Source organism: Melanotaenia boesemani, chromosome 18 (genome assembly GCF_017639745.1).
Source record: "Melanotaenia boesemani isolate fMelBoe1 chromosome 18, fMelBoe1.pri, whole genome shotgun sequence".
Lineage (NCBI taxonomy): Eukaryota > Metazoa > Chordata > Actinopteri > Atheriniformes > Melanotaeniidae > Melanotaenia > Melanotaenia boesemani.
Genome location: NC_055699.1, coordinates 12,798,818 through 12,823,960, shown reverse-complemented (window position 1 = coordinate 12,823,960; position 25,143 = coordinate 12,798,818). Strand labels below are relative to the sequence as shown.

General features: G+C 43.0%; 1 protein-coding gene across 3 annotated transcripts; it reads left to right on the top strand.

Annotated features, from left to right (window-relative positions):
• Positions 1–1,071: 1,071 nt before the first annotated feature.
• Positions 1,072–25,125, top strand: boc (BOC cell adhesion associated, oncogene regulated). Of its 3 annotated transcripts, none has more exons than XM_041967844.1 (18): positions 1,072–1,388; positions 13,103–13,231; positions 14,203–14,475; positions 17,692–17,838; positions 18,437–18,580; positions 19,040–19,333; positions 19,980–20,252; positions 20,336–20,607; positions 20,709–20,874; positions 21,307–21,375; positions 21,636–21,845; positions 22,201–22,376; positions 22,459–22,681; positions 22,790–22,972; positions 23,071–23,282; positions 23,403–23,491; positions 23,757–23,905; positions 24,020–25,125. In XM_041967844.1, exons 2-18 carry the CDS (start codon positions 13,120–13,122, stop codon positions 24,187–24,189), a joined length of 3,162 nt encoding a protein of 1,053 aa, XP_041823778.1. In that variant the 5' UTR covers positions 1,072–1,388; positions 13,103–13,119; the 3' UTR covers positions 24,190–25,125. The 3 variants fall into 3 exon arrangements, with proteins under 3 accessions (XP_041823778.1, XP_041823776.1, XP_041823775.1); XM_041967842.1 differs by lacking the exon at positions 1,072–1,388 and adding an exon at positions 6,512–6,572 and having other exon boundaries at positions 24,023–25,125; XM_041967841.1 differs by lacking the exon at positions 1,072–1,388 and adding an exon at positions 6,514–6,572.
• The last annotated feature ends 18 nt before the right edge of the window (positions 25,126–25,143 follow it).

The following is a 25,143-nucleotide window of genomic DNA, read 5'->3' as shown; positions in this document are numbered from 1 at the left end:
GCAGGGCCTCTGGGGGATGCAGTATGGTTAATAGGCCTTTCATGGCCAGCCCACAAAGGCTAATTCATCATGCCCAGCATGGAAAGATGGAGGGGGGGTCAGGGTGGGGAGTCCCCCTTTTTTTTCAGCCCCTCGGTGTAGTGCAAGGTGGCGCTAGTGTGAGGAAGCCACATACAAACAGAGCCCCGCTCAGTAGCAACAACACCAAAACATTGGCAGAGTCTGCAAAGCGCAAGCACAACAGTGGAAAACACCCACGATTAATGACTCCCTGAAAACATCTTGAAGCTGTAATATCCTGCTGGAGCTTGTAAGCATCGGATAGGAGAAGCTGTCAACGTTTTAATGTTTTTAATCAACTAAAAATAAAACAAAAATCCACCAACTCTGAATGAGCCTAATTGGTAGTCCACATACACCTGAACAAGAGATGTAGAAAAAAAAACAACTTGTTAGAGAATGGAGCCCTGCCAGGTTTTGCAACAACCCCTCAGGTATGTCATGGTGGGAGTTCTTACATTCAGAAGCAAAGGCGGTCGGTTTCCCACCAACAGCCCCCCACCCCCCCTCTATCAAACTCTGTGATCTGGGAATACTCAGTTATTAATGAACTGGACAGAAGCGGCTCCTCTCGTTTTAAAGTGTGCTGATTGAAGTGAAGAAGAGAATTCCAGAGTGTGCACGAGGGGTGTTCAAGCTGTGATCGTTGTGCTATAAGAGTGTGTGTGTGAGAGTGCTGCATGGTCCTAACCGGGCTTGTCCCAACCACAACAACACAACACAGCACAGTACACAGCTGCAATGGAGGGCCTGCAGGCCTCAATGGACGGGGGTCAATACAAACTCTGTGGGGACCAACGCATACCAAATCAGGGGGAACAGAGCAGGATGAGGGGGAGGGGTGCGCTTTTCTCTTCTAGAGCACCTTAGTTCAGAAGAACGTAAGTTTTTAAGATGTTTTTCTTCGTATTTATGATTGAAAAATATTCCTATAACTTCTACTTCTAGGCATAACCTCTGGAAAGTCCTCATGTGCAATAATTAGGCACACTAACTGAGGAGAAACGACGTGCAGTACCCAGCTCCGGGATTTTGGGAGCTAGTCCCTATTGTTCAGATCCCTCCTCCTGCTTGGGAAGTGGGAGGACCCGAAAAGGCGTCGCAAAAGGGAGAATTGTTTGAGAGCTCAGTCATCCAAAAACGGCCTTTCAATGTGAGAACTTGGAGAGCCGAAGAAAATGTCGGTGGCATCGCAGTAAATTACTAAAGCAGCGAGGCTTTAGAGGGAAAACGAGAAGCAAAAAGTGTCAGATTTTCAGGACTACATCTCAGAAGAGAAGCGAGAAGAAGGTTGGCTGAAGTGTGAGCACCAAGTTGAGAAGTTTTTGGTAAGTTTGATCCTTTCATGCGATCCGTGTTGTCCGCTACGGTCATTATGAGCATATATTACAATGTTATACACGTATCAACCTCAAGTGCGTCTTTGCTGTTTTGTCGAGACTCTTTTACAACATACATGTTGTTGTATTACGAATAAAGAGGCAATTTTGTGAGCTTTACATCTCGTTCATGCTGGAGACTACTTTAATAGCCACATTTGTTTTGTTTTCTTCTTTCCGCTCTCTGTTCTGCTTAAACTTTGCAACAGACTTTCTGTAAAACTCACGACTATTAATTGGATCCACTTTGGATCGACCTGGCTCTTTTCTTTAGAATAGCTTGTTATAAGTAAAGTTAACTAAGTTGTCGGACGTAGCCTGTTGTTGATTGGATGAAACCTGCGTCCATGTTTTCCCAACTTTTCCTTAATTTCCTTCCTGATTGTGCAAAATATGACAGAATTATATGTAAAAGGAAAACTGTCCGCCCTGTGTGGCTCGTTGCATAAATTTCTAGCTGTGTTTCTTGACATTTGAGTCATTTTTATTGGGAAAATGCGTTTACGTTTTGCAGGCCGCAGCCTATAGTCGCTCCCATAGGGTTGAGAAACAGACATGAGCCCTGCCAGATTTACCCCATCATATACCCGGGGAGTCGCGGAGAATATTAAAATTGGCGTGCATCAGCGTTAACACACAATCAGAATTAGGCTACATTCTCCTATAAGTGGTATGATTTAAGCCAGCTTTTTTTTTATTTTAAATCAGTTTTGTAGCCAGCTTCAGATGAGCCTTTAGGCTTTTGATGTGTCCGGTTATTTCCAGTTGTTATGGTATCCTCTTTTCCATGCTGATACACTAAAAGATCAGAACAGATTGTTACGTGCCATCCACATACCAAAACAATCCATACCTAAGTCCTGGTGGCAGAATGACCTTTAAAGCCTCTAATAAACTGACAGCTGCCGGAGCTCCCTTTTTACAGGAATGTACGTGCTGTCAGGACAGTCTCAACCGATATCAACCTCTCATTCAGATCTGATTTAATGAGAAAAAAATATTAGCCAGACCCTGGCTGCTAATGAGTGGAGGAGGAGAAGGAGCCTACAGGAACAGCCGCAGGGGCTCAAGTTTCCAACCCCAGGTGTCGTTTTGTGATTTGGATTACATTTAGCCTCCACTGCCTCATTGCATGGAGGAACTTAGGCGATTCATTGACAGACATGGCATCAGACAAGAGGGCCCGATTGTTCCCGCTGAATCAATGTCACTTGGATTAAAAGTCGAAACGAATGGCCTGGCCTCCCCCAATTAGGCGCACAGCCTATGAGCGAATTAATTGGTCTCAGTGAAAAAGGAGCCTTGTTATTTGCTTGCAGGGTTTGTTGTTTTTGTTGATCATCTTTGACAGGCGGGTGGATCACAGTTGAACTAAATGATTCCAGTCTGATTATCTGCCTGTTTCTCACACTACTTCGGCCCTTTTGATTATGCCTCAGAGCTGGAATACACCAGTGCCCCATCAGCCTCACAAACAACACAGATACATCTAAGGTCCTCGCAGATGCATGGTAATACTTTATCTTTTTTTTAATTCAGCACATGACTTAAAGTGTGCCAAGGAATGATGTGAATTTTTCTTAGTTTCTTTAACAGTAGCCATAAGAATTTCAAGCTATTTTTAAGCATTAATGTCAAATGTATAGTTGTAGCATTACAAATGTAAAGATTGCTGGTTGTTACAATAATTTGATAGCATGCTGGAAGTTTTGTAAAGTTTCTGAGATTTTTTTTTTGGCTTTTAAGAATTTGCTATTCTGCGCACTCTTTTCAGCCAAGTTGCAGCTGATGACTATCAGTAAGACAAAATGTAGTTTAGTTGGAGGTGGATACATTATGTATTCCTATAAGAACATTATAATTTGTTTTTATTCATGAGGGGATGATGGGCTGGAGTTTTAAAAGAATCTGAAATTGAACTTAATGGTGTAATGAATTCTTTAGAAATCTTATAATGTGTTTAGGACTGAAACTGAGTGGAAGAGATTGGGACAGGAAGCTGGCTTTATTGTCTTTTAGTTTAAGTCTGATGTGACTTTTACCAGCAGGACCTTCATGGTGGAAGCATTAAAATAAAATTTAATTGATTTTGGTAGCCTGCCAAATAGACAGTGGAGACAAAAACAGCAAGTTTTCCACTTTTTGCTAGTGGCTGCTGGATAATTTTCATCCATCCTATAGGGGCAGGAATTTCGTATGTATTATAGCTTGTAAAGGAAAGTTACTATGTTTTTAGGTCTGCAGCCAATTGAAATTAAGTTTCTTACTCATGTCTTTGTGTCGTTTCATAATTGACGTGCTATTCTGCAGTGTGATGTGAGATATAAATAGCAGAGAAGGATTCAACTGGTTTGTCTCTCGCCTGGTGTGTTTCTTCATCAGGATATAAATCAAAATCTGGAGTGTTGGTTTTAAGATTAATTCCAAATTCCCAGCCGCCAGCAAATCTGCCATTTCTGCAACAGCCGCCTGGATTTCTTGTTTTGGAGGCAGTAGCTCTGACTGTGGTGTGGGGAAATGGCATTGTTATTGTAGTGGGTGTAACATTGACGTTAATTGACAAAAGAAGGAAAAAAATCCTTCCTGAGGGCATGCTTTCATCTCTCTGACACCATGTAGTCATCTGCAGTCATAACAGCCTGCAGAAAGAATCTGTGGGTCTTTAGCTGCATGAATGTGTGTGTATTTGTCTGATCAAGGCCATCTCCTTGTGCTGGAATGCATCACTTGTCATTTTGGTCCACAGCCGGACTCACCTGTGCGGTTGTTTTGAGATTAGTGCATTTGAAGAGGAGCTCAAGACTTTGAGGAAGAGGAGAGAAGAATGGTTTATAATTTGAGCAAGAGTTTTTTTTTTTTCTTTCTTTCTTTCTTTCTTTCTGAGCTGATGTACTTTTTTCAAAAACCAGTAAGAAACACACTCTTTGCCAAAAAAGGCTGTTTCATTTTTCACTGGTAGACATTATTGGCCTGTTGACATAAGGTGCATTAGCTGTCCAGTGCTGACAGATTGGACGCTCAGGCCCGGGCCCCGGGGGGAGTTTCTGTGTCCAGTCGGACATCGGATAACCAAAGAGGGACACCTGGACTGGCAGGTGGCTGAGGTCCAGACCCCCCTCCCCTGGGGCTGCATACCTTTCTTCTCCTGATCCTTCCCGCCAGCCACTACAGAGAAGGAGAAGGAGGAATGTGATGCAAACAGGGGAAAGAATAGTGAAGGAGAAAGTTCTGGCAGAGTTTTCAGCTGTGATCAAACAAATTATTGAAGGGAAAATGAGGATAATTGAATATAAGGAAGAAGAGACAGAACAAGCAATAGGTTTGCAACTTTTTCTTCGCAGATGGCTCCTTAATCTACACTTGCAGGCTATATCTGTTTATATGCACATATCATGGATACAATCACAGGTTCAAGATTTTTTTTAACAGCTTAATAGGGATTAGCCAAAGCCTTTAAACCAGTTGAGTTGATTTGTTCTACTACTTAGAGTTTAACTAAAGAAGCTCTTGATTGGATAATAAAGTTACTCCAGTTATACTAACTTTGTTTCTTCCTCACACACATGCAAACACACTTTGAGAAGGCTCTGTGAGTGTTGTTAGATCATTGATCAACTCCAGACTCTGGTAAGCAAGCTGTGTGTGCGTATGTGTGTAGACAAATAGTCCTTGTGTGTGCAAAGCAGATATTTGGACAAAGATTAGGGGCTGTTATTACGAGCCAAAAGCAACTCAGACGCTCTAATAGATCATTCACACACAGGCTCAAGATTGCACTGTGACTGGAGCTGTTCAGCATAAACCTCACAGCCCCCCTCACTCTTTTTTTCCCTATAAATATATATATATATATATATAAATTTTTTTTTTTTTTTTTTTTTTTTTTGCTACCCTATCCATCTTGCACACTTGTGAAAATGTGTCTTATTTAGGCTGGTTTGATGTCCGACTACAACTGTTCTGCTGGAATATTAACTGCATGTTGTATTCATTTCTCCAGCATGTGTGAGAGAAACTTTAAAAGCAGCAAAAAGACATGTCAGGGAATCTGGATTGTGTTCCAGGGTTTTAACCAGTAATCAGATTTATTGTGTTGCACCAGAGAAAGAAAACTCATCATCAAAGAATGTCAAACTGGCAGGAGAAGACATGATTCAACAGAATAAATCACTGGGCACCAGATTAGTTAGTTATCGGGCCCCTGGGGTTATCAGAGCTGGAATTTTCCATCGACGCAGCGGTTATGTCTGCCATGCAAGTTGTATCTGCCTGAAGTTTTTTTTATGATATTTCAGAGCAGGATTGTGCACAACTGCGGCTCTGAGTGACAGGACAAGTGGTAGCTCTGCAACGTGTCACAAATCCGGCTCCTAAGACTGAGAGTTCTCCTTGAAACAAACCCCCTCCAGCTGTTTCTCCTCATAAGAAACAGTTTTAGACTCAGCAGCCATTACTTTATAACCCAACAGTCGATCGTGGTTGCACCATTTCAGCTATAGTGACACCCCATTCGCTTTGTTTTTGGTTAAATTTTCTGCCTCTTCTTCGTTTTCTAATCTCCCTCATATCTGTTTTGGCTATAACGTTCTCCTTCGGCCATACATATAACTTTATGGCCTCGCTCCATTCCCTCATTCAGTCTTTCCATCTTCTCTCTGCCTTATCTCTCTTCCCTGATGCCTTCTCATGTCTGTTTTTCATATAATATTTCTCCTGCTCTGCTTTTCTCTTCCTTCCTTCATCTCCCACTGAGAGTTGTAGGGCCAGGCAGTCTCTTTCTCCCCCCTCACCCTTTGGGTTCTTGCTGAATAATGGGGAGAAATTGCTCTTGATTTATAATTGGTTCCATTCACTCTGATGCATGAGCTGCCAAAAGAGTTAGGGGCCCCTTTAACCCACCCTATATCCCTCCTCCCTGCCTCCACCCCTCCCTCCCAGCAATGCAGGAACACACAGGGAGCTGCGTATACAGTATGCACAGCTACGAAAGTCTATATTAGCATGCACGAATGCTGTGGCGTGCATGTACACTATTTTATCTCTTGGGCCGGGGAGAAGTGGTAGCCTGTTTTTTAGCCTGTTGACATTTGGAGTTGGAAAAACTTCCTGAGGTCTGCATATTTATGTGCCTCTGTGAGTATACTTTTACCATGTAATAGGAGTTTGCGTAATTGCTTGCTTATGTGTCACCAAGTGTGTGTGTGCAGGGAAAGAATAGTTGTGGGTAAATGAAATATGTAGCTGAATGATTACTTGTGTTTACAAAAAAAAAAAAAAAAGCACTGAGATACTGAGTATTAGTTAGTTTTACCTTTTCTTATGTCTATCTCTATCTATCTACTCTTCCTTTAGATTCCTTCCATGACAATCCTTTCTTTCTTTCTTTCCCTACCTCCACTCAGATCCACCTCGCTCACGCGGCAGTTGCGATGATCACATCCCATTCCCATGGCCCCCGGTGGGCACGTTGGCATCCACACTGGGCTCTGGAATGCTTGTGGATATGCTCACCATGGCACCATAATTAGCTCTCCGTGATTAATTCCTCTTCGTTATCTAAATTATGCAAATGCTGTGGTGCCTAATTGATTAGAACCCCCCCTCCTCTACATGGCAGGCCTGTCCAGATCCTTCTCGTTAATCCTCGAGACGCTCTGTTGCTCGTTAGTGCCGTTTTTAGGGGGGGCTTGGATGGGCATATAGCTCATTAATACTTTGTTAAGTGTGTGGATATATGTGTGTGTATGTGTGTATGTGCGCGCGTGTATTATAAAAGAGGAGGGGATAAATTCTCAGCCTCATTAGGGATGCTTAGATGCTTTTGATGTGTAATTTTATTGCATGAGAACGAGTGATGTTTTGAGCAGAGGATTTGGACCTTTCCCCTCTCCACCTGTTGATCACATTTTCATGCCAAATAAGAGTCCACAAGGTTCTCTTCTTGTCAGAGAACTCTCCAGGGGGGCGGAAGGATAGCTGGGAATCGATTTAGGATTCGTTCTTTGCCAAGTTTTTTGCTTCAGCAAAGCAGAATAGAAAAGTATGGGGGGGAGAGACAGCCACCCTCTGCTGTGAAACAACTTTATTAATCAGGCTATTTTTCTACTGTTCATATTTTATCAGTACGTAAGGAACTTTAGAACACTTTTGATCAAGCCTTGACATAAATGACCACAGTAGTCATCACTACTGCCGGATAACAGTTATTTTGTGACAAGCCATGTTTCCAATTTTAGAATGAGCTACAAAACCCACATACGTAGACCAGAGGGGAGTTCAGTTAAAGAAATTCAATAAATAAGAAGCAGGAAACTGTAGTTTGGGGTTAAACTTTACTTTTTCCACAACATACACCTCACGTTGGGTTGCTGGAGTGATGAGTCCATTGCAGATTTTGCATGCATTATATCATACAGTCACTAGATGTCACTTACTTTTAAAATGTTCGTATTAAAGCTCAGCCTTACATGGTTAGCGGGGACTTATTTTTTTTTAACTAGCTACTAACCTATTGTAAAGTAAGATTTAGCCTGTGGTTAATTTGTCTAACCTTCCTGGTCTTGACTGAGTATCTTTGAATTATGTCTAAAGGTGATTTGAAAAATTTCAACATTAGCAACATTAATGAAACTATGGTTTTTGGAGGATTTGTGGGTAGTTCAAAACTCCCATCAAAAGTGTGATGTTAAACCTGGGTGTGGTCTTAGTTTGTAAACTAACCTCAGGGCTCACCTCATCCTGCTCCTCTCAGCAGAAAACCCCAGACCAGACTGAGAGGTCGGCAAACAGATTGACAGAGTGAGGGGAAAATATGTTGGGACATTCAGGGACGCTCTCACACACGCTGTCTCAAACACTCCCTCTCATTGACGAGGCTTTGCTCTCTCCTCCTGCTCGCCTGCCAGTTGACATCCTCTCTATTAATTTGAGCCGCAGCTTTCTCAGTCAATCCCTCCCCCACCCCCCCCACTGCCTCCATAAACCCCCTTCACCCATCTCACATCAATCCATAAAGGCACTAACCCCCCCGTCTTCTCCTCTTTGCCTCCACAAACTCTCTTCTCTCAAACCTCTTGGTCATTGAGCCCCCCCTTTCTCTTCTCTTTGGTCATTGAGCAGGACCCATCAGCTCTTCCCCAGGCCCTTCAGAGTAGCGTCTCCCTTTTCTCCAGGGGTCTGCGGGGTCTTTGTCTGTGCACCGGCTCACTGCTTTACAATGACTCTCCACTCTATTAAGGTGCGTTCTGCCTGTTAGTGTTGCTAGGGGCAACTGGCCTCCCGCATGGCAGCTATGTAGCACAGCATTGTGGGCTTCAGGCCCAAGCGGGGCAGTTGAACCCCCAGCACTCCTCACACTTGACACCGCATGTGTTTATCTAAAGGGGGAGCTTTGTGGTGTTTGGAGAACCACGAGGGAGGGAAGGGGGGCATGGGGTGTAAAAAGACGTAAAACTGGAAGGAGGGGGTGTGCAAGAGGGGAATTTGGGAAGGTGATAAATATTCAACAGCTCAGCTCCTCAGAAGGAGTTACTACCCTGATACTCCTTCACCGCCTCCTCCCTCGTGTGTGTCTTCTCCATGCCAGAAAGCAGATGGAATGTGAGAGCTCAGGGAGGAGGCTCCAGTCTGGTTTTATCCAATTAGCAGGGTTGTCAAAACGAATTTATCCACGGAGGCAGGGGGACAATGGGATCGGCAGTGGCCCGAGAGAACAGGGACCTTGGTGTCTTTACTTAGCACGCTCACAATGAACTTCTGTCAAGTGACTCTCTTGCACAATAATATATAAGACACCCACATACCTATGGTCAGGGTGCATGCCCACACACCAACAACACAACTATGTAGTTAGCTGGGTTTTTTTTTCTTGTCCTCTCCAAGAGATATTCACCCTCCAGACATCTCACACATATGCATCCACAGACACCTGTATTCAAAGCTGCTTTAAGTCTTTGAGCAAGTCCTGGTCAAGCCACAGGTTATTCCTAATAGGTTTTAAGTTCTTTAGGCTGGACCAAGATACAAGTCTTCCCAGGTGAACCGAGGTGTCTCCAGTGATGGCCATAAAAATGTCACAGACTTTGAACATACAGTAATCTTTTAAACGGTGTGTTATAAGTAGACATTAGCACATCAAATTCACTAAGGTAGACAAAAAGTCCAAATCCAGCAAGCAAAAGACCCAAGTTTAGTTTTTATGATGCCCAAGTCATGGCATGAAAACCAAACTTGGTCTATCTTGCCAATGTTCGAGTGGCTACACATGCTTGGTCCAGATGTGGATAACTGTGCCAGATAAGATCTTTTAACTGGTCAAAATGCACACACCCAAAAAAACAACCCAAAACTGGGAACCATTACAGCACCAGAGCTAGCTTCTCAAGAATAAACCAGTGATGCTAAAACACAACAAAGTATGCCCTATTCACCTGGCTACCTGAATACATTTCGTATTGAATGCTGCCTGTTTGACAAAATGATGCAATAGGCTGCTCAGCAATGACAATGTAGAGAAACTTGTTAAATAGATTTGTTGAATGAAAATGTAATATGCTTAGTCCACCTGTCATTACGGTGGGTTGCAATACTGATGGCAGATTTCAACGTTTTGCAAGATTTGCACTAAAAATAATATTTTCCTGAAGCCCAACCATATCAACTGATGTCAAAGCAAGAACTCCTTCTGTGTCTTGTCATGAGAGAACTTAGTCTATATTAATCAAATTATTACCAATTTCAGTCCCTCAACATTACAGAAGTTGTTATTCTATAACTGTACTTCAGCAGTGGAATGACTAATTTGAGATGTTTATGCAGTTCCCTCTCTGCACTGGCACTGAACTATAGTATACTTTAAAACTGCCATTCAGCAGTGTTTCTTTTGCTGAGGCTGTAACTAAACAGTCTAAGCATATGCACACCAACACACAGAAACATTGAACTCTTAATTTAGGAGAGCTGTCTGGGTGTATGCTCTGTTTTTTATCAGTCTCACTGATGCGTGGGAGGCTCTTCTCTATTTCTATGACTTCTCTGGGAGGTATGGATGGAAAAATCTGGACATAGATGTCAGGCCAAGTTTTCATCTCGAGTCAGGGTATCCACAAAGCAAACACAAAACCCAACTGACTAATGAATCAAACAGACAGGCTCAGAGGAGTAAGGCTGTTTTTAAGGGAGTGATGATGTATGAGGGGCCTGCTCATTCCACTGCGACAACAACTCTCTATTTCTATTTCTACTCTTCCTCCTGGCTTGCTGTCTGGGCTTCCATATTGTTGAGAGGTGGACAGGTAAGAGGCTGCATGGCTGTGCAGCATGTCCCTCTTTGCATCTGGTTGTCTGGCTAACAGATGTGGTTTATGGTTACTGACTCCACAGTTGGAGACAGGTGCGCGATACACATGTATGTGTCTTTCATGGGCAGCTGTCCTGGGTTGTGTCCATACAGCCACCAGCCACAGAAGCCACAGGCTTTCAGGTCTGCTGGCTTCTGGACCCACAGTAGCTTGCTGTTTGTTTACAGAGTCAGCCTGCTACCTATTGGACCACTCTGAGGACGAGGGAGTCAATCAAACTGTACCGTTCTGCAAGGCTGTACCAAGGAGTGTCAGTGTCTGCAAAACTGAACAAAAGTAAATTAGTAAAATCACAGTTATACTTCAAGAGGATGGATGTGTGGAAGTGGTTTATTGTTTTAAAGCTCCAGTTTGTATGTTTTGACTCACACAACTTGCCTATTAACGACTCATCTTGAAGGCTATTCTCTTCATGCCCTGCTTTCTTCCTTCATTTAGGAAATAACAACTAACAAACTACATGTTAGCTACTTTGACTTTAGCCAGTTTCCAATAATTTGTCAAGCAAATTCGAAGCTAACTTAAATAGCTGTCAAAAGAGAGAAATGTGATTCAGACAGGCTTCCATTAACTGGTTTGAAGGTTTGAAGTAAATAAACTTCAATGAATTAATGGAATTACTTTAATGGAAATATCTATGATTTCATATCTGTAAAGACAATACTAATTGTGTGCTGGCTGAGATCAGAAACAGCTGGTAAGTTGTGTCATTTTGAGCTTTGCTAAGCCAGATAAGTTTTGATAAATTATTTACATCCTGCCTAATACACACCAAGTATCCTTCAAAACATGCGAAACCCACCTCAAGCAAGGGTATGAACTATTTCCTTTTTCTTTCTTCTAAATGTGAATTAACAACGGTCATAAAAACACTGTTCCTGAGAACCTTTTCTACTGGATCTTAGTTGTATGAATAATTAATTATTTTGTACACAGCTTGTTTTTGCTAAAGCCTCCAAACTGACCAAAACCCCCCATTACCCCTCATCAGTACTGCACTACATTACAATTGCATGCAAATGCAGATTTTTCTCTGGAAGTGTCTTCAGAATTCAACATCTCAAAACACTTTCATAATATGCAATTAAAATGTAGTGGAGCAATGTGTGGTCTAGTTTAGCAGTTGCAGACGTTAACAGCTGTTTTTCCATTAGCCTACTCCTTTACTCATTTTCAATAAATGTGCCAGGCAACTTAACATTTTTACTGCTGCTATTAGATGATGAAGGTGCGCTGTAAGAGTTTCCACTCTTTCAATCCTGCTTTGCAGGATGCACTTGCATGTGTGCGTGTAAGTGGGCCTTGTTAATCATCTCTCATGCCATATCAGGATCCGGACAAACATGCATGTGAAAGTTTTGTTTAGCTTCCACTTCTACAGGACAGTTTATGCAGGACAGTGCAGCGTGCTCAGCAACATGTAGTGTATGTATTTAAGTGAGTGAGTGGGAGAAAGAGAGGTTCAGTTTTGCAGGACCACCCTCCTCATCCTGACGGGAAGTTGTTAGTTTAACCTGACAGGAAAGAATTTGGGAAACTTGGCAGCAAGCGACAAGGGAGAGAAAAGCTCCCCTCTCTGCATTAACTGTTAATAGACTGACCATTACTGTCGTCTTCTCCGTTTTCCTCCCAATACATACTGCTAAGGTATAAAAGAGCCCTCCTCTCCTCCATCTTAGACACGCTCCACACAGCTATGATATATATCCCTCCCCATCCCTCCTGCCTCTCATTAGTTGTTCTTTGTCCCAACTCTTGAATGCAGCCTGTGTGTTTTCCCCTTCTCCTCCTCTCTCCCTCCCCTTCCTCCCTTCTTCCTCCCCTTAGTCCCTCTACCTGTATCGGTTACACCTGAGCGGGAAGGCGGCAGGCTCGAGTTACGGCCCGCAGAATGAGGGCGCCTCTTTGATGAGCACAGGCTGGATGGGTGCGGGTGCAGGCGCAGGCAAAGGGGATGGGGTCAGCAGTGAGATGGGGGCTGAAAGAAAAGAAAGGCTTTATTTGTGTCTGGAGTTTGGCTGCTGAGAGTACAGCAGAGTGCACCGCCTCACCTGGGTTGGGTTAATGGCTGCCTGTTTGTGTTTGCGTGTATGCAAGTTAGATTTAATCAAACAGACGAATGCATGTATGAATGTAAGACTCACTGCTGAGGTTGATGTTCAGTTAAAATCTGGAATTTTTGTCATTGGTACAGATCTTACTGTGTTTGTTTGAGTCAGTCAGAACAATATTGCTTTTCTTGCTTGTTTTAAGTGAATCAGATATGTAAATGACCTACTAACTGTTTTTTGTTATGTTTTTTAGGGGGTAGTGCATGGAAAATGTCTGGAAAGCGCGGCTGGACTCTGTGGATGAAAAAGAGAAGTGGTCCAGTGTTGTGTGTTCTCGGTGCAGTACTACTGTGCTGCCTGCAGAGCAACGCTTCAGCCAGTGGTGAGTAGCCAATATGACACTGGGAAAAAGTAGCTCTCTAACATGTTGGCCTTTTCTCTGCTGATTTTCCCAACCTCATATAGTCTTTTTCTGAATGCCTAATGTAGTATTTGAATAGACACGCTATCATCTATGCCACCTTTATCCTTGTGCATATTAAATCAATAAATCCTTACTTTGCAGCACATATACATAAGTTTTCTAAAGTCTCAGTGTATGATAAATCCTTCCTGGGATGAAATATTCTGGCTCTGATAAAGGGAGTGAAGTGTTATACAATTTTAATATTAGTAGTTGGATGATTATTAGGGGGCTTGCATCTTCTGTTTAGTCATTCCTCCAATCGTGGTGCTCAAGGAGCTGCTGGGCATTTTCAGCATCAGAGTAAAGTATAAACACTTGTTATTAACAGTGAGAATGCACATCATCTCGGATGTTTCAATTCAGACATATTGGTCAACTTCTTTTAAAGACCAAACAGTTTGGTATTTTTTTAGCCACATAATAAGCACCATATAGGCCCTGTTTTAAATAGAGTTCAAGAGTGCTGGCTTGACAAAAACAACCCTTGATGGTGCCATCTTGTGCTGCAGGGATTTTATGATGTGCATATTCACCTTTTACTGTAAATGTTTGCTATTTAATCCAGAAATAATCGCTATTACTTGCAGGCAAGTTATATGTATGAAAAAAAATATAAGAAACGTGTAGGGCTGTCCCCAAATCATATTTGCATTAAATGTAAGGCATCCCATAACTAGTTTTTACTAATGTTAAGGAACAATATATAACTGTACAACTCTATAGATAGTGCGAAGTCAACCTGGTGTATTTTCAACTCAACACCTAATAACAAAATAACTCACAAGATGATAATATGAATGCTATAAATAACATAGTTATTGTTATCATGACAGCATTTACAGGACATCTGTTCAGTGCCTGAATGTTTTTTATTATCTTTCCTTCAGATGAGGTGCCGGTGTTCATAGAAGAGCCTGCGTCAGTGGTGCAGAAGCTGGGAGGCAGCGTCACCTTACACTGCAGTGCTCTACCTACCTCAGTCAGAGTCAGCTGGCGTCTCAATGGCGAGCAGTTGGTGAACGGAGATTTGGGTGTAGTGGTGGGGCCCAACAGCCTGTTCATCCCCTCTCTCTGCAACCACACTCTGGGCAGATACCAGTGTGTAGCCACCACCAGTGCTGGAGCGCTGGCCAGCGTGCCTGCTAACGTCACCGCTGCCAGTGAGTAGCCACCCACACATAGCTGGGACAAATAAACACAAACAAACAGGCCCCTTTTGGCCCCCTTTTTGGTTTGTCAGAGTATCCAAAGAACGCCTTCGACTTAATTTTCTTCAAGTAGAACAAAAACAGTGAAGGGGTGGTATTTGTTTGCTTAAAATCTTTACCAACACAACATTGTAAACCCTGTACTTTTCCACTGCTTGTGGCCAGTCTGAATCTAAACCTTACAAAGGACTTAAACCAGCTACAGTTTAGGCTCTTCCAGCGAGAGTCTTTTGCACATGGTAATAGTGTAGACGGGATAAGCAGCTGCTTTTATGCTGCTTTATATTGATCCAATCGAGTTCAAACAAATCCTGATGCTGACATTTATAGTGCTTTTAGCGGTGTGGTGTTATATTGATACGCATCATGGGACTGAGAAGGGGGCCTGAAACTGTGAAACTTGAGCTTCAGGAATGGAGGGGACCCAGGGGCCAGGGGCCAGCCTGAGTCGGGAAGGAGGGGACCAAGTCTCAGCGCGGGGCCCCCCTACCTCTGTTGGCCCCTTTGCTCCCCACAACACCACATTCCTCTCCACAGGGCCCGACAGCAGGGCTCACCAGAAATTATGGCCCCATTATTGGGTAAAGAGCTGAGGGGAGATAAAGGTGTTGTGTTTTTGTGTGTGTCTGTGTGTGTGAGGAGGTGGACAGAAGATATGGGTGTATGCAACAGCAGAACACACCATTAGGTGGAAAAAGGCAGCTGTTAACAGTATTGTTTCACATGTAGTGATGTGATTGATGTATGAGGCTGCCTGAACTGGAGAAGCTGGAGGTGTTTTAGGCCAGTCGAGACAAGATCCTGACACAAGATGAGACGTGAAGTCACATTCTCTGTCTCCTTGAAGCCCTCCATAACCTCACCCCCTCGCCCACATTTCTCTTTGCAGTTTTCACTCTCTTCACCTTGTCCCTTTCTCTCCTCTTGCCTCCTTTCATTATCCTTCACTTTCCTTACTCATTTGTCCTCTTCTCCTCTCATGTCTTCATTATTTTGCTGCAGAGCAAAGTTAATAAAAATTATTGATAGCTCCAATAGCTATGTCAAGATAACCATATGTGGAGCCACAATGGATTCCCCACCTCAAAAAAAAATCTCTAATTTAATAACGTTTCTCCTAGGCCACCCCTAAATCGCCTAAGGAATTGCTCCATGGAGAGTGTGTACGTGCATGCCTTTCGTTGCGAGCCCTCTTAGTTGTACGCACATGTTTCTTGTGATCAGGGTAGGCTGATCCCAGACCCTCCACACTATCTGACTCTGAAGTATCTGCACTTTTTTGGCACAAGTTAAAACGCTCTCCCCGCTTGATTTCTTGCGCTGACAATCACTCTCCCATGTATCTTCATAACATGAATGCACAACACGTTGCACAAACATGTTATAATTCAAGAGAGGCACACCAGCAGGCCTCCTGCTGCTACACATAAAGATGATGGATGCACTGTCTCTCTTGAAATATTCAAGTAGGTCCTGCCAAGCAGCTCCGGTGCGGGAGGTCTGCTTCACTTTATGCATACAATCAATCCTCCATCCGTGCAAGATGCTCACATAAACATCATGTGCACACCTGAGAGGCACTGATGTGAGGTAGTTCCTATGAAGAATGTGGAGTGTGGATGTGTATGTGAGGAGGGTGGGGGTTAAAAGGGGCAAATGCTTGAATTTGGGAAAACCAGGCAAGAGGAGGAGGATGGTGGGATGGGTAGATATGGGATAGGGATATAGGGGGCTGGTGTCTGTAAAAACAGCACCTGATTGATTTAGCAAATGGAGCGCCACACAGTCTCTCTCCATTCAACACACACACACACACTCACACAACACTAAAGCTTGACATGTCCTGGCTGGGATTCTCATCTTTCAGAATGAGAGCTGACAGAGTCTGAGATGGAGTCATGTTGTGTTTCTGTGTGGTTGTGTGTGTCCGTATGTGTGTGTGTAGACTCTGATCTCCCCCATTTCTCCCATTAAAGTTCCTCCAGATGCAGGCAAAGGGGCAGATCCAGCTTGCATGGTGAATTAATCAGCCATGGGTCTGTTTGTTCAGGGCTTTGAGTAAATCACTGTGATGTCCCTATCAGTAGATATCGTGGCCTTCATTGAACTTTGCTTTTTGAATTAGAGCTGTATACAAAGTCTGATCAGCTGATAGTATATGCCAGCAGCTTATTTTGCCATAGAGAGTTTCTGGTCCAAGAAAAACACACCAGTTACAGCACCTCTGGAAAGAATGGAGAGCCTGTGTTTGTTGAGAATAAATCAACAAAGGCTGGTAGACATTTAATTACGTTCCAGGAGAAGTTTTATTTATCTTTCATTTTACTGTTGGACTCCTTCATGACAAATTTCTCCAGTTGTTACCCCCCCTCCCCTTCTGCTTCTCTCTTTCCTTACCATACCTAACCCGTTCTCATTTTAGTTTCCCTCTGCTTCACATTTATAAAATGGCAGCATCTGCCCCTCTAAGGTTTTAATGGGCTCTTAGGCGCAGAGTTTTTCTCCTTCCTCCCAAACCCAAACCGAATATCTCCCTGTGAAACCCTATCAGATGGATTGCTCTCACCTTTGACCCTGTGGTCAAGCCTCCTAGCTGCTCAGGCAGGGGTTTAAGGAGGGCAGGGGTCAGATGAGTGTCTATGCTGTGCAGACTGTGTGTCTGCATGACACAGTTGTAGCACATGGCCCCAGTAATCCCACTCCCCCGTTTCCCACAGACTCTGAACCAGATCCTGTCCCCGGTATGATGTTTAACAGGATTAATGACACCTTACTCTAGTGTTACAGACACCATATTTAGGCCTTTGACGTGAAATGATTTAAACTGGAAAAAAATATGAGCATATTTATAAAATTCCAGTAACTTTGAGTGGATCATGTTAAGACAAGCAGTGGGAAAGAAAAGACTCAAGAGAGAAGTTTGGAGAAACAGTGGGAATGTAGTTGCAACACAGCAGAGACAGGCTGATGTGAGAGACACTCAGTATGAAACAGTGCAGTTATTATTGATTACAATATTGTGGTTTTCTAGTTCTAAAGCTGCAGACTGACTGTATACATGTGCAGTTAGATGTGATTTACACTGTATATTAGGATGATGACAGAATGGTGAGTTGTGCTGCAGATATGTGACAGAGCTGACTTTTCCCTTGCTTGTCTGTTTTTCAGAGCTGCGGGACTTCGAGCCTGATGACCAGCAGGAGATCGAAGTTGATGAAGGCAACACAGCTGTTATCGAATGTCACCTCCCCGAGAGTCAGCCCAAGGCTCAGGTCCGCTACAGTGTCAAACAGGAATGGCTGGAAACATCCAAAGGTACCGCACTGCTGCTTCAATCCAATAAGATCTCACATGATGTTCAGTCTCACCCTAATTGCCCTCTTATTTCCTTGCTATCTTCATAATTTACCGGAATGCTATAATCCTGCTATCTTCATAAAACAAGGCCGTTATCTGGAGAATGTTGAAATTTGGGAATACAGTTGTTTATATCTCAAACAATTAACTTCTAAACTGCCTGGAAGAGAAGAAAAGCTCCAGTGGTTTGTGGCTGGTATGCTGATGATGCCTGGAAGCTGTAGGCACTGATATCTGCTGCTTATCTGTGAGGAAATGAATACCACATTGTCAAGAACTGCTTGAGTCTTCTGGGTCAGACTCAAGGGTGCCCCTCTGTGGCCCCTGTAAGCATTGCAGCCATGAACTGGAATGGCACATTAGGCTCATGTTACAGTTTCACAACATGGACTTGATTTTTCTTTGGCTCATTTTTGTCTTGTTTATATTCTTGAATGTTCTAATTTACTTCATTCAGTTTGTCCTACCTAAAACTTATAACCAAGTATGTTAACCCTGACCATGCAGCATTGTTATTCACTGGTTTGGTTCACTCCAGCATGTGCTCTTTTTGCAGGGAACTACCTCATCATGCCATCAGGGAACCTGCAGATAGCCAATGCCACACATGATGATGAGGGGCCGTACAAGTGTGCAGCCTACAACCCCATCACTCAGGAGGTCAAAACTTCCACATCCACCGATCGTCTGCGCATTCGCCGTGAGTTCTCCTCTCTTATACTTGTACAACGGGAAGGGGACGAAATGCATGAACACCCTTCTAGATTTGATCTTATTCTTTATATTTATCTTTACTTGTTTTGTTGTTTAACTTCTCTCTGGGATTAATGAATTTGATTAAATTTGATGAGATTTTCCATTAGTATAGGGAGTAAGATAGGGAGCTTACAGATATTACTGTTGACATGTGGTGCACATGTGTCTCACATGCTCCCCTTCAGGGTGAACTTTAGGATTTGATCTTGCCTGCACACATTTAGTCACGCATACTGATAGAACATTTCATGCTTTTGTTTCTAATTCAAGTCAGTCAGAGATAAAAGAAGAAAAAAGTGGAAGTCTTCACACTTCGATGTAGCCTCTTTGTCTCCCATATGTATGTTTTTAGTGAAATCAGACACGCATCAGCATTCATATCCTCGCTGTCATTCTGTTTCAGGAGCCACATCAGAAGCAGCTCGGATCATTTACCCACCAGAGGCCCGTTCCATCATGGTGACCAAAGGCCAGCGGCTGGTATTGGAGTGTGTTGCCAGTGGCATCCCTACGCCACAGGTTACATGGGCAAAAGATGGACAGGACTTGCGTTTCCATAACAACACACGCTTCCTGCTTAGCAACCTGCTCATAGACGCAGTGGGCGAGGAAGATTCGGGGAATTATATCTGCCGGGCAGACAACGGTATCGGCTCAGCTAGCTCTGCTACGGTGCTCTATGAGGTCCAAGTGTTTGGTAAGTTAACTGTAGCTTTCTTTCAAGAGCTTAAGCTAATATTTTATGTACAAATTCCTCTAAAAGCTTTTCATAATGAAGGCTTTGCTTCTCTATACAGTCCTTTTTTTTATACATTTTTTTCTGTGTCATGGATTTGATAATGATCCTGACTCCTGCTTGGCGGACTTGGAAGACTGTCTGTATGTGTGCAGCAGCATAGAAAGTGGAGACAGAGCTTTCTATTCTATACCATGACTTGATTGAATGTGTCTAGGTTATGGATGACTGTTTTTACAGTGATTTTGTGTATGTGTGTGTTTGTGTGTGAATGTGTTGTTGGCTTGTCTCTCTGCAGCTGGCTCTAATTAAAGTCAGAGTGCTGCTGTAGCTGTAATGAGCTCTGTCTTTCTCTGCTATTCACAAGCAGCCAACCATCAACTAGCTGGCCTGCCTGACTTGACACCCCCCGCCCCCATGTTACATATCATCATCTACACACTCGCATGCACACGCATGCATGATTGTGTTTTCTTTTTTTTAACTTGTCTGAAAATTATTAACTTTGATCATCATCAGCACATAGTTATAACGAGGCACATCTGCTTCATGAACATTAACATGCAGAAGCTTCAAAGCCTCATCACTCCTCTCCTGCCTTCTGCAGAGCCTCCTCAGGTGACCGTGGAGTTGCAGCAGCAGGAAGTCATGTACGGCGAGACAGTGCGCTTCACCTGCCAGGCCCGTGGTAAACCCACCCCGTCTGTGATGTGGCTCCACAATGCCCAGCCCCTCATCCTGTCACCTCGCCACCGCGTAACCTCACGGGGATTACGCGTCTCTAATGTGGGCCCTCAGGACGCAGGCCTGTACCAGTGCATGGCAGAGAATGGTGTGGGCAGCTCCCAGGCCTCAGCTCGTCTCGTCACGGTATCAACTGGTAAGAGAGTGCAACTTGGATGTCATGTTTTTAATCTGTTATTGGGCAGCTTCTAAGATGTGAAAATGTGTTTCTCTTTTTAGGGTTTTCTTCTCGGGGGAGGTTACCTTCAATCTTTCGCCCTCTAAGCCCAGACAAGGTGCTGAGAGAGCAGCCTCCTGTGAGACCTGGGGCTGCTGGTGCCACTTTACCTCTGGACTGCTCTGAACTGCCAGGTCAGGTGTTGTTGCCTGCAGATGCCCCCATCATCCTTAGTCAGCCACGCACAGGCAAGGCTGACTACTATGAACTCACCTGGAGGCCGCGACATGAGCGAGGAGCCCCTGTGTTGGAATATATGATCAAATACAGAAAGGTACAGCATGGAGCTTGTTTAGTTAACTTTATAACATCATGCATTTACTTCTTCACAGCTAAATATTTACACTTTGTAAGTAACAAAACCTGCTTTTACAGGAGGGAGACCCTCTTGCAGAATGGACCTCCAGGAGTATCTCAGGCTCTCTCCATAAGCTGACTCTGGCAAAGCTGCAGCCAGACAGTCTGTATGAAGTGGAGATGGCTGCCAAGAACTGTGCAGGATTGGGACAACCAGCCATGATGACATTTAGAACTGGCAAAGGTACAACACAGAAAGAGCATCTAGATATGTGGGCATTAATCACACCTAGAGAACACAACAAACAAAAAGTATTGCACAAAGACATAAAACAGCTATAAACTCAACAAGCTACTTTATTTTCATTGTTAATGAGCTGCAACACTGCAGCAGATAAAATATTTCTTTTTTTTATGAGAGGCCTTGTGTTTTTAGTTCCATATCAGTTGTTCCTTAAACAACAAATCTTTACTAATCTGCATCTGACATTAGTCCCTAAAATATTTTATTATTAGGTCTTGTTCCGCCAACATTTTTTTAAAGCTACTCAGCCACTGAAATAGGAAATTACTTTGGCATGTTTAAAACAATGGAAAGGTGTGCACTTGACCAGCTGGTTCTGGTATAAAACTACAAGTATTATTCTTTGATATAGCTTGTTTTTTCTGTCTACAGGTCGCAAAGGTCTGGGAGGGCAAATTGATCCACCAAAAACTCCTGCCGTCCCTTCACCAAGCCTCTCTCGTAAGCACTCATCACTACTTCAGCTGTGATATATCCTCCTCTCAATAACAATACTAATATATCACACAGGTATTATTAATGTCCCTGCATGTCAGTCGTCACTAACAATTCTAACTCTCTTTTGCATTTTCTTTCTCTGAAGGATGAGCTCCTTGTAAGTGTTGAATGTGATCTGACACATCAAGGTTACATTATTCTAGTTTTCTTTGAGTTCTGTCTGTTGCTGCTGTTTTTCTGATAACCGTACTCCTCCTCTGCAGCTCCTGAAGCTCCCGATAGGCCCACAGTCTCCACGGCTACGGAGACATCAGCGTACGTGACTTGGATTCCTCGTGGTAACCGCGGCTTCCCCATTCAGTCATTTCGGGTGGAGTACAAGAAGGTGAAGAAGCCAGGGGAGGACTGGGTGACGGCGGTGGAGAACATTCCCCCGTCGAGGCTGTCTGTGGAAATCATGGGGCTAGAAAAAGGTCGGTTGGCAGAAATGGGCTCTTTAAACAATGTTGTTATTCACAGCTGTTTACTCTGACTAGCTGGAGGTGGGGGGAGTCATCGGATGTCATACTGTGTAATTACAGCGATGATGCCCTGTAAAATTACATTCCCATGGTCTGTAAATTTATCACTATAATGAGTGTTGTTAGAGTCATTTCAGTGATTACTACCATTAATCAAAACCATAACTGGGTCACTATCAACATAACATTTGCTCTGAGAAGGAGGACGTAAAACAACATCATTAGTCAACATAAAATTTAAAGCTTCAGCCACTGGAGCTTGAAGCCTCGAGAGACAGATCAGTAATGCCTGTTCCTCTCCCTTTAGGTACATCTTATAAGTTTCGTGTGGTAGCAGTGAATGTGATTGGCTCCAGCCCTCCCAGTGCCCCGTCTAAAGCCTACACAGTGGTGGGTGGGAGAACACATGAACGCCCCGTTGATGGACCATACATCACCTACAACGAGGCCATCAATGAGACCACCATCGTTCTGAAATGGACGGTCAGTATCCACACATGCAGCATTTAATGATTTTATTTTAAACAAATTATGATTATAACCTGATTGTATTCCATCCCTACAGTACACTCCTGTAAACAACACACCCATCTATGGTTTCTACATCTACTATCGGCCAACTGACAGTGATAATGACAGTGACTATAAGAAGGATGTGGTAGAGGGAGACAGATACTGGCACTCAATCACCGATCTGCAGCCAGAGACCGCCTACGACATCAAGATGCAGAGCTTCAACGAGAAAGGAGAAAGTGAATTTGGCAACGTAGTGATCCTTGAAACAAAAGGTGGGCTCATTTGCAGGGGAAATTGCTTGTTTTTGATGTACATTTAGAGGCAGTAGTGTATGTTCTCTTAGAAGTCTAATAGTTATTTTTCTCTTTTGGTTATTTCAGCTCGTCCTAACCACCAACGGCCTGACCCGTCAAAGGACCCAATACTGGAGCCAGAAGATCCCAAACGGCTGATCCGGCACGGTGACCTCCCTTACCTAATAGTTGGCATTGTCCTAGGAGCCTTTGTCTTCATCATTGTCGCCTTCATCCCCTTCTGCCTCTGGAGAGCTTGGGCCAAACAAAGTAAGTCTTCCTGGTAGCTCGTTAAGTCTTTTTCAGGACTTCACATCTTTGCCTCTAAATATGTATTTCTACTTTGTTTTTTTTATGCCTTATTTCAGAGCAAACATCAGATTTGTGTTTCTCTGCTGTTGCCACCCCGGTGTCTTCATGCCAGTACACGATGGTTCCCCTTCAAGGACTTGGCCTGGTTGGACACTGTCCTCTGGATGCACATATGTCGTCTCCGCATGGCGTTTACAATGCTAATGGAGAATACACACTGAACGGCAAACCTCACCACCCAAAACACTGCCTGCCAGGACTACAGCAGGTAAAACCCTGTTTAGTCCGACTTATACTGCTTATTAACAACTCATCATTTTTCAGTTTTCTTATTTATGTTATTGCTATATATATATATTTATAATCTAGATGCACTTGTGCATTGCAGGATGAAGTGGATTGTGATATGGAGTGTGACACACTGCTGCCACAGATGGTGTCAAATGGACAGCTGTCTGTTTACCATTACTCCAGCAGGTAGTTTTTTTTTTTTTTAATAAACTCAACTTAGCTAAAGTTGTGAGAATTTGGGCAAACCGACCAACTGAATTAAAACAGTCTTAACTAGAAATTAACTGAATAATCTCTTACCAAAGACAAAAAAATAAGAGTTTTAGACTAATAATTGTAAAATCTTTAAAAAAAGATAAACAATCCTCAACTTATTTTGACATTTTTGTGACTCATACTAAAAATTATAAGTTTAATCTCTTACAAATATGTTTTACTTTTTTCCCCTCAGTGACCCTGATTATCACGAACCACCCTGCAGCCCGTCAGACGATGGCACTCTTCAGCTCCAGGTATCTTCCCATCAGCTCGTCGGTGGACAGGAAGTGGGAGGCACCAGCAGCCTATGTGGTGGAGATGGAGCAGAGGACATTGCTCAAAGTATGTGCAGATTTCTTCCATTGATTAAATACAGAAGCTCAAATGTGCCAAATAATGGAAAAAAAAAATCCTGTATGTGGTTTTATTTTCTGATCACCTCTCTTTTCTTTTCAGCAGACCCAACATCTATTCATCTTCTATTCCTAGAAGACGAGGGAATTTTTACCACATCGTCTTCAACAGCCACAACCCCACAACCCCAAGATACGCTACAGGACGTGAACATCCTCCCGAATGAAGCTCCCCTTGAGAACGCAGGGACAGCTGACTCTACAGATGCATAAGAGACTGTTGAATGAACAGAGGAAAACAAGAGAAAATATTTATTTTTGTATCACAGATATTTATATATTTATGCTTTTTGTATATAGGTGTCTGATTATACTGTATATAAGGTTATTTTCATATTGAAAAAATACTTTATTCATACATCTGCCCACGCTATGTCATGGACAAAGGGGTTTTTGGTCCCCAACTCTGTCTGCATTTCCAGGGGAGGAGCAAAGTTTTGAGACATTATTCCTCTTGTGAAGAAGAGGGGGCTTCCTCTTAGTTCAGCACTTCACGTCTAGACCCTCCTCACGCCATTCCTCGTAGATTTCTCCCACCTTTAATGTTTGGATCCTAGGTACTTAGCTTTATGCACAACAGAAACAAAAACAAGAGGACCATTTTAATCAGCGCAATGCTGTTATTATGAGGTGCTTTGTCACTCTTTAGCTCTGTTGTGTCATCATTTTCTCAAGACACAACTTTCATTTTTTATAGCAGTAACACAAATGTATTATACATTGCTCATCATTAACAAACTATTAACAAATGTATGCAACATAAATCATTGTTTTGGTAGTGTACAAGAGATTATATATGTTGTATAGTTATTTATTTTTGGAGCTTATGTTATTTTTTAAAATCACTGAATGGGAGAGATTCTGGAAAATAACTCAGTCATTGATAAGCTGAACTTTATACTGCAGCCACTTCCGTGTTTGCTCCTTTGCTGGTTACCAAATGACTGCCAGGAGAGGACGCTGTGACAGGTGTGTCAGTATTATTCCTCCCTCACGAGTCAGTGCACAAAGTATTAAGTAGTCTTTGACAGAGACATCTGTGATTGAAATGAAGGAGATCCTAAATCAACACTCCCTTAAAAGTGCAACTACTCAGTGGCTGCACATACTGAAGCACTATTGCATGTAAATAAAAGCTTATGAAACCGATTTGGTCTTTGGTGGATC